The 10,491-nt window shown below is 28.0% G+C and overlaps 1 protein-coding gene across 2 annotated transcripts; it reads right to left on the bottom strand.

Annotated features, from left to right (window-relative positions):
- Window positions 1-781: 781 nt before the first annotated feature.
- On the bottom strand, window positions 782-4,111 carry LOC143205341 (uncharacterized). 2 transcript variants are annotated; one of them, XM_076418584.1, is made up of 7 exons: window positions 3,815-4,111; window positions 2,918-3,005; window positions 2,114-2,301; window positions 1,916-2,048; window positions 1,487-1,651; window positions 1,314-1,411; window positions 981-1,031 (listed from the first exon to the last, which is right to left on the bottom strand). In XM_076418584.1, the coding sequence occupies exons 1-6, from the start codon at window positions 4,094-4,096 to the stop codon at window positions 1,314-1,316; spliced, it is 954 nt and encodes a 317-aa protein (XP_076274699.1). In that variant the 5' UTR covers window positions 4,097-4,111; the 3' UTR covers window positions 981-1,031. The 2 variants fall into 2 exon arrangements, with proteins under 2 accessions (XP_076274700.1, XP_076274699.1); XM_076418585.1 differs by lacking the exons at window positions 1,314-1,411; window positions 1,487-1,651 and having other exon boundaries at window positions 782-1,031.
- Window positions 4,112-10,491: the final 6,380 nt, after the last annotated feature.

Raw genomic sequence — 10,491 nt, 5'->3', positions numbered from 1 at the left:
CAATACTATTAATATATTTATTTAATTACTAATAGTTTATATTTTTGATAGATTTGGTTTGAATTTTAGTTTTATTTATGCTGTTTCATTTAGGATATGTTTTAAATTACATTGTTAGTGCAAATGATTATATATAATATTTATTATTTCTTGAATATTTATTTATTCTTAATGATACTTAATTTCTCCGAGTAATTGTATTTATCTAATATTGTTAATTTATTTGTTTTTAATAATATTTATGATATTTTTTATTTAGTTTAAGCTGTTTCCTTATTATTTTTAAGATATTTTTTAATATAGATATAATTAATTTGTTTTGTTGTTTACTTTATACTATTATTGCTAATAGTTATGTTTAATATTTACTATTATATTTGAATATTTTTTTATTTTGAATATATTTAAATTGTTGTAGTAGTTTTATATTGTTATTATTTTTTGTATAATAATATTTTTGAAATATTTATATTGTTTTATTATATGTTGTATGTTTAGGTGTGATGTTGTTGCTATTGTAAGGATGTTTGTTGATATTAAATGAAAGAGGAAAATCTTTTTTAAAAAGAATCATTTATTAACGCATATACATTTGTACAGTATACAAAAACATAAAAAAACTATACATATTAAATAACGTAGATAACACCAAGCTCGTACATGAGAAATCACAGTAAACTTAATGACCTGCACTTGGAAGATGCTCAGTTTGAACTGCTACCAGCCGGATGGCGGGAGCCTACAAGTGGGCATCGTCCAGTGCGAAATGAAAAATGAAAGATGAAATTGTGATGGTCTTAGGTAATAAGTTTACAATTCGAAAGAACTAACAAAATAAAGGGGATAAAGTCGTAATACTGAAAGATTGGTTTTGCCTATGGTCGGTTCTATTTAATGTCCATGTCCACCGGTGGGAAGTCCATAAAGTCCATCAGCTACAATTTTACCAGATGAACCCTTGATTACAACTGGTACTGTGACTGGGCCTTTTAGGACTCCTCCATCGTAGGTGATGGCACCAGCTGCTCCGCCTGAAACAAATGTTGCGAGTTGACACTTGACGTCCCAACCGGAAGTAGTTGGTGTATTCGAGTTTTGAGTTTTAGGTGTTTCGAGTTTTTTTGTATGAGTATGAATTTTGAACTGTGGTGTGGTGTTTTTAGCGACTTGGCATTGTACCATCATACTGTGTCTACTGATTTCGAATCATTGTTGTTGTACTTCATGTTATCGGATGGTGATGTGCTTGTCTTTTCGGTTTTGGTTGTATCCCACACCAATAAAAAATCAAAAGAAAAACTCACGAAACTGACCTAGTATTTTTTACCTCCGTATCCACCGAATCCGTAACCTCCGTGACCTCCGAGTCCACCACCGAGACCGGCACCTCCGTGACCACCTCCGAATCCACCTAAGGACCAACAAGTTTATATTAAGACAGAACTAGTTAGTCGGGGGCTTTGCCGCTTTTGCAGCAATGCAGTACCTCCGAAACCGCCTCCGAATCCTCCGGCACCACCGGCACCACCACCAACACCAGCACCGATTCCTCCGGTTTGTACGGCAACACCATCAGAATAGGTGATTGGTGCTTGAGCGGCTCCTACAAGATGGGCACCTCCGTTGGTTGGTCCTACTACGCTAGCGGTTCCTTTGGAGGAAATTAGAAATCATTGGTGATGATGGTACTTGATGATGACCAGTCGATTTGCAGTGTGTTTTATCGTATCGTATTAAGAAAGAGAGAGAGATTTTGCCAGTTGAAGTTAGTTGAATTATCGAAGGTTGTTATTGATGCCAATTAGATTTTTTTATTGTTTGATTGAGAGAATGAAGTTGATTTAGTATGAGTGTCATGTATATGTGACGGTTTTACTGATTAAAGTGTTGCTGTTTTGTTGAATCGCGTTAATACCTTGGGATGGTCCTACAATGCTGGCTGGGCCTTGTTGGGGTCCAACAAGGTTGGATGGTCCGTTGGAAGCTCCTTGTAAGTTGTTACCGCCCTCAGCTGGTCCTACGACGTTCTTGGGACCGGCTGCTGGACCCTAAACAGAAAGCAGAGACCGTGCAGGTATCCGGCCGATGTCGTTATCGGATCGAGTCGACTTACTTGTACGTAAGATGGACCGGCAGCTTCGCTTCCATAGAAGCCACCTCCGGCGCTGCCTCCGGCGAATCCAGCGCCACCACCGGCACCGCCTCCGAAACCTCCTCCTAGACCACCTCCCAGACCACCGCCGAATCCTCCACCGCAACCGGCACCACCACCGGCTCCACCGTGGCCATCACATCCGCCATCTTGAACAGAACGGAGAACCGGTCAGGTTAAAATGGTTAATAGACGAGGAAGTTGTTGCGTTACGCAACGAAAACGAGACAAGACTGAGATAAGTGGACCGCGTAAAGTAACACGAGTTTCTGGGAAAGTTGTTTAGCCGCCGACTTAGGCTTCTTGACGAAAATGACTGAATGAGATGCTATTATCGGAGTAAGTAGAACAGAAATGCCGCCGTCGAAGAACAATCATCTGTTTGCATAAGAATTATAACAGTACCAGTCGCAATTACGGGAAAGGTATGATTAAAGAAACATTACTAATATATCGGTAGTTTCTCTTTTGCGTCTAATCGCGACAAAAAGAGAACCCGTTAATTAATTATATGCAATCACGGATAAATGAAACGGTTCGGAGTTATCGTTTCCGCTCAAAATTTAATTAGATTTCACTTTTATAAGGATTGCGGTTCTGTGAAGGTGAACATAGATGAAAAAATGAGTTATTAGAAATCACGTTGAGACTGGAACTTTCAGATATTAGATCGAGGGATACTTTGATGATAAGAGAGTTATAATAAACTGATAAGTCGAGATTCGAAAATGTTGTATCCCGACTGTAGATTGAAAGGTTCCTTACCGTAACCGCCGCCATAACCTCCTCCGATGTAGTGTCCTCCTGGGTAAGCTGAGCTAAGGGTAGCTACAGTAGCTAAGATAGCGACGGCCTGTAACAAGAAATCCATTAGAAGTGTTTGCAAATAAACTACTGCTTTTGTTGATAAGAATCTTACCAAAATCGTCATTTTTATGAAGTTAATTGAGTAGTTTGAGAGGATTTAGTAAAGATTATTAGAATATGAACGATTTTGTAATACAAATTTAACAAATTTTATATATGAATTAGATTTAATTTTTGTGCTATTAATAATAAATTTGATTGAGATGATGATTAGAATATGGGCGAATTTGTATGAATAGTTTGAGACAAATTTTATCAGGTTACAATTAATTTTTATGATAAAGACGATTTAGTGTGCGCGTTATTAGTAAGATATTTGATTGAGATGATTTAGCAAAGATATAATACTTGATTTTAATGATTTAATGATTGATATTAAGTTTGGAACAATTACTGAGAATAATATTATATTATAATATAGAGTTTAGAATTAATTATTGTGTTTAAGAACGATTTAATTTGTGAATTATTAGTAAGAAATTTGATTCAGATGATTTAGCGAAGATGTAATATTCGACTTTAATGATTTAATGGTTGATATTAAATATTGGACAATTAGTGATTGATTTAATGATACAATATGTGACTATTATGATTAAGAACGATTTAATTTGTGCATTACTAGTATTAAATTTGATTGATATGATTTAGAAAAGAGAAAATTATATATTAATATTAAAAATGTGATGATAATCAGAGCAATTATTCGATAAGATGAAAACCGAATCGTTTCCAAAAGACAATTTACGAAAATATCAATGAGAACTATTGATTAAAACGTTGTAAATAACTCACCAAAACCTTCATGGCGATTGATTTGATTTGTATGTGAATACACCGACCAAACTGCAAGTGATGCTTTGGAGAGGTGCTCGGGCCGCTTTTATACAAAATCGAACCGGTGCGGGGATTTGGATTTCGTACCGTTTTGTAAAATGTGTAACGGGCTCGGGTGGTGGGTTTTGGGGAACGCGAAAAGATGACGAAGAGGCAAAAAACGGCGCGGTGCACACGGCTGCACTGTCGGCGATTGCCGTTACGATCGCATTTCGGTGCTAGTTCGCCTAAGGTGTCCATCGCCTGCTTCGATTAGGCCGTTATTCTTCTAACAGATCGAACGTTCGGTTAAGTTTTTGGGAACTTTGAAGATAGTGAGGTGTTCAAAGTAGTTTTAAAAAATTTCTCGAACCGTAGCCTGATAGAAAATTTACGTGCTTAAATTTAACTTTATTCAATTGTATTTTATCATTTATTTATATTACATTGGAACTTATTATATATCCATACAATATACTTTGTTTTCTTATATTAATTTACGTATATCTCTTTATATTTTTAAAACCCATAGTTTATTTTACTTAGTTAATTTCAAGAATAATTTTGCTATATTTATAAATAATAGAATAAGATTGATTCAAAAGTAACTTAATTAAATTATTCATAAGTATTTTATGAGTAAAAATAGTAGCAAATTGTTGTTTTATTATAATATCATTATTTAATTAATATTAAAATTAGTTTTAGAAATATTAATATAAATAATTCATAATTGGTTTATATTTCTAAATTATTCTTCTAACCGAAAGTTTGGTTAATTTCTTGATAATCTTGAAAATCTCTTAAACCAAAGCCTGATAGTAAACTTGAGTGCTTATATTTAACATTACTCATTTATTCAATTGTATTTTATCATTTATTTATATTACATTAAATCGTTTTATATATCCCTACAATATGTCTTGTTTTCTTAGACTGATTATAATATATCTCATTAAATTTTAACAGAGATCAAGATCAATATGAATAAAATGAAAACAATAATTTTGATACTAAAATTTATCATTATCTTTGGATTTAGTATTTTTATAAATTAAAATTTATATTTTCGTAAAATTCGAATAAATAAAATTCTAATTTACGTTTAAAAAATATCAATTCTTTATTATTATCCTTATCTTAAAAACTTTTTAGTGAAATATAATTAGGTGTGGGTCACTTGTTGATCTTATTTCTCTTTTCTTTCGTTTATATCTTAAAAACTAATAATGTATTTTGTTTAGTCGGTTTTAATAATAATCTTCATAATACTGAAGTATAAATTTTAATCTTTCAGTATATTATACATTATAGAGCATATTATTAGTAAAAATAGCAGTAAATTGTTTTTTTACTGTGACATCATTATTTAATTAATATTAAAATTATTTTTAGAAATATTAATATAAATAATATATAATTGGTTTATATTTCTAAATTATTCTTCTAACCAAAAGTATGGTTAATTTTTTGGTAGCTTTGAAAATACTGTGGTGTTCAAAGTAGTTTTGCAAATCTCCTTAACCATAGCCGGATAGTAAATTTGAGTGCTCATATTTAACATTATTCAACTATATTTTATCATTTATTTATTACTATTTATTTACTATATTACATTAAATCGTATTATACATCCATACAATATGTCTTATTTTCTTATATTGATTATAATATATCTCATTAAATTTTAACAGAGATCAAGATCAATACGAATAAAATTCAAACAATAGTTATCAGTATTATCCATTTGATTCATTTTAGCAACTATATTTCTAAATTATTCTTTTAACAGAAAATTTGGTTAATTTTTTGAGAGCTTTGTGGCGTTCAAGGTAGTTTTTGAAAATGCATCGAACCACATCCCGATAGAAAATTGACATGTTTAAAATTAACATGATTAAATTGTATTTTATCATTTATTTATGTTACATTTAATCTTTTTATATATCTATGCAATATAGAATACACCTTGCATAAAGTTATTATCTCAAGTACTCTCACATCTCAAGTGTTATTACACCAGTTTATTATTATCTCGGATTATTTTCATATTATTATTTTTATTACTTTTTAGTGAAGTATATTTGAGAATGGCTAATAGGTTTTTGTATATTTATTAATTTATTTGTTTTTAAATGAAAGTATAAATAACTAATAGAATAAGTTTAATTCAAAGCAAATTTTAATCGTTCAGTATATATTAAATTATTGAGTGTTTTGTGAAAGAATATATTAATATATAATTATTCTATTGGAATTCGTTTAAATTGAAGGATAAGTTTTTTTGGGAACTTTGAAAAGTATGATGTCGTTTATATTGTTATTTCTAACAATATTCATTATTCAGTATTTTTTTATTTGATTATCTTACACATTATCGAATATTATTTAACAGTTTGTTATCAATATTTTTTATCTGAAACCTAATATATTTTTTTTAAATTAGTTGGAGATCTAATTAATTGAATTGATAGTCCGTTAAACTCTAATCTATATATTTAATTATTTTTGAATAATCTTTATCGATAAGTCAATATAATTTGAGTTTTCAATAATATAAAAATGCAAAACCTTTTATTCCTCCAATATATATTATGTTATTGATTATTTTATTTGTAAAATTGTAACACGATTATTATATTATTCGGATAATAGTATTTAATTATTATTAATATTAATTTGAGAGTTATTTTTCTAGATTATTCGTTTAACCGATCGTTAGTTTGATTTTAAAGATAGCTTTGAATAGTGTGATGTGATTATTATATCATTATTTTTTTCACTTTTAGCTTCTCAATATGAATAAATTACCATTAAAATTAAAATTATAATATTTAATAATACATTTAAAATGATAGTAATTATGTTACACATCTTTAAATTAATGTTTCGCATTTCTATATATCCATTAATATAAATCAAAAATTAATAAATTCGTTAATTATCGGGTATTTGACTTAAAAATTGTAATTAATAGTAAAAAAATAGTTATTTATTCTTAGTGAATTTTATTCTTTTATTTCATAAATAGTATAAAGAAACCTTGTTTGTTAAATTTTTTCACTTATGCTAATATTAAACTATTTATTACATTAATCAATTGAATATATTTATCTGACTACTAAAATATATATAATTCAAATTGATATATATTATATAATAAATTTATATATATATATATATATATATATATATATATATATATATAGTTTAATTATTTTAAGTAATCAAGTAATTACATAAAAAAATTTTAACAATAAAGAACGGAACGGAAACTGGTACAATAAATTTAAATTTAATTCCATACATATCTATTATATTATTTATTATCTATTGCTTCTATCATATAAAACTATCATATATAATATATTATATATTTAATTTATTATCAAATCCGTAAATATTATGTTAAAATAAATGTAAATATACAAATAATTGGATATATACAAAATATATTTAATTAAAATATTTTTTTAATATGTAAGATTTAATCATTATAATTACCAAATACTATAATAATTAATTAATGTCCTAAAATTAATTAATAAAAAGTATATATTACACATTCATTATTTATATTAACTGGTATTCCACTGATTTACTACTAAAATAAGCTAGTCCCCATTAAAAAATATCTTGTGCATGTTGTATTTACTCTAAAGTAATTAGTTGTAATAGCTACGGACTAATGTAATTAGAAACTAATTTGCATTTGTGTTTGCGTCATTTCTTGTTCAGTTACAACAATAAATCTGCTGTAATAGACGTGATTGTATCATATTTTGTTTGTTTGTTTTATGTTTCATAAAGTAGTTCTTTCACAGATACAGGTAAATTTAGAAGGGTACTATAATGAATATTAAGTTTTAATTGTTAATTATATATAGATAACGTAACATTGTTGTATTTTATATAAAAATAAATATTATTTTGAAATTATATTTATGTCTTTTTGTCCTGTCATTCCTTTAATAAAAATATCCGTTATTCTATAACAAACTACTTTTTATTACAGTACAATTTCAACAGATATTTTAGTTTGTTACCATTTATTACCAAAAACTATTCCCAACTGACTTTCTCCAATTACTATAATTACCTTTATATAAGTCTAATATTGAATTTCCTTTAATATTGTGTCAGAGAAGAAACAAGTTTTGATATGTGAGGAATAGGAAAAGGTTTTTATTTTAAAATCATGTTTTTGTTACAAAAATAATAAATGTATTTGTATCATCAGAATTTTGATGAAGTTTCATATTAAATATAAACGTTCGTTATTAAAAAAGTAGGTATTTTAATTCTTATTTTCTATTAGTATCAGTTCTTTGAAATTAACATTTTATATTTCAAATTTATTTTTAAGTGATGTATTTCAAATAAATATATCAAAAATTACCAAGACTAGATAAACAACATATCTGACGTTATAAATATTAGTTAATTTTGGTAATCCAACAATGTTATATTTTCTTTTTGGATTTCTAATTTATAATTCTATATCAAGAGTCAAGTAATTGCCTATATTAATAAATAAATTGGTAATTTTTTATGTTTTATATTGAGTTACCACAGAAAACTCAGTTGTTGCTATATGAACTATTTTCATACCGAAACCATTTCATAGAAATGATGAGGAGAAATATCGTACAATGATGAAATAGAAGGGGAAATGGGAATTGGTCTCAGTTTAATTGGGGGTTACAGCTATAATTTGCATCTCGATGCAAGTCACTGATTCAGTACTCTCTTGGTTCTCGAATCGTGTACATCTACTTTTGAGTTTATTAGCCATTTTGTTGTATATATCAATATTATTATTGATATAATGTTTCAAAATTATTGTTATTCTTGAAGAGGTCGGTTCCAGTGTTGGTGATGTCATTGAAGTTTAACAAGAAATATTTTATTTCACTTATAACTATTCTTATTGCTAGTTGGTAATTAATCAAGGTTCTTGTTTCTAATATAAATTATGCCAGATTAAACTAAACTATCTGAATTCGAAAACTCCAGAGTTGCCAGCTTGTTCTTCATTTCTTGGTTGTTGTATCAGTGCTTTAGAAAATAATTATATATATATATATATATATATATATATATATATATATATATATATATATTGTATATATTGTATATAACGTTGTACTCTATTTTTATTATATTGTTTTATTAGAATATTTCATATATCTCATACTCTAATTCTTAAACAAGTTACATGCACTTTGAATTTATTCCATGAAATACTATGGGTTCACAACCATTTTAGTTATATTGTATTTTTGTAAATATGTTAGTCTTGATTTATTTTATTAGTATTATTCGATTATAATTTATATAATCGAATTGTATCTATATTCCAATTCATCGTATATCGATCATATTAACTAAGATACTAGGAACCAAAAAAGGGTGTGGATGTAAACATTGATTCAAGTAACAAGGTCAATAAACTATATAATCGATTGTCATTCGATTATTTCGCTTTAATTTATTATTACACTCACTTTAATTTCCATCTTTATTTGTTGTTACATTCATTTTACTCCTTACTTAACCATTCCTTACTTAAAGATCCCCGTAGATGTACTAAATATGGATATTCTATAATGTTTACTTACTTAACCATCCCTTAACATTATCTTTTAAGTAAGGGACGACTTAGTTTTGGTTTATATTACAGGTCTCTATTTAGAATATGTTATAGTAGAATTTCTGATCCCTTTTCATCTCTTCTTCATGTTCTTCGCGACTGATCCTTATCCATGGTTGCCTAAAAGAACTTATAATGTCTTGACGATGTTTCGGAATAATTTCAAATCAAATCACATTATATATAATATTAATCAAATGAATATAATAAATATGGATATTCTATAATGTTTACTTACTTAACCATCCCTTAACATTATCTTTTAAGTAAGGGACGACTTAAATTTTGGTTTATTATACGGGTCTCTATTTAGAATATAAACTATGCTATAGTACAATTTCGGATCCTTTTTCATCTCTTCTTCATCTTCTTCGCGACTGATCTTCATCCATGGTTGAAACTTAAAAGAACTTATAATGTCTTGACGATGTTTCGGAATAATTTCAAATCAAATCACACTATCTGTAATATTAATCAAATTAATGTAATAAATATGGATATTCTATAATGTTTACTTACTTAACCATCCCTTAACATTATCTTTTAAGTAAGGGACGACTTAAATTTTGGTTTATTATACGGGTCTCTATTTAGAATATAAACTATGCTGTAGTAGAATTTCGGATCCTTTTTCATCTCTTCTTCATCTTCTTCGCGACTGATCTCCATCCATAGTTGAACCTTAAAAGAACTTATAATGTCTTGATGATGTTTCGGTAGAATTTCATCTGAACTTTGAATTTCCACCTCCAAGTCTTGCTTCCTTATGCTTTATTACTCGTTATACTCAAGTTCAAATACCTAATACCGACCGAATATATATAATACTTATTATGTTAATCAATAAAATCACATTATATACAATATTAGTCAAATTAATGTAAAAAATATGGATATTCTATAACGTTTACTTACTTAACCAACCCTTTTGACTGATCTTTATCCATGGTTGAAACTTAAAAGAACTTAAAATGTCTTGACGATGTTTCGGAAGAATTTCAAA

The sequence above is a fragment of the Rhynchophorus ferrugineus genome, unplaced genomic scaffold, assembly GCF_030347505.1.
Source record: "Rhynchophorus ferrugineus isolate W39M unplaced genomic scaffold, kcgeb_rfMv2 rfM11, whole genome shotgun sequence".
Lineage (NCBI taxonomy): Eukaryota > Metazoa > Arthropoda > Insecta > Coleoptera > Curculionidae > Rhynchophorus > Rhynchophorus ferrugineus.
Note: the sequence above shows the minus strand (reverse complement) of the source record. Positions and strands in the feature narration are given on the sequence as shown.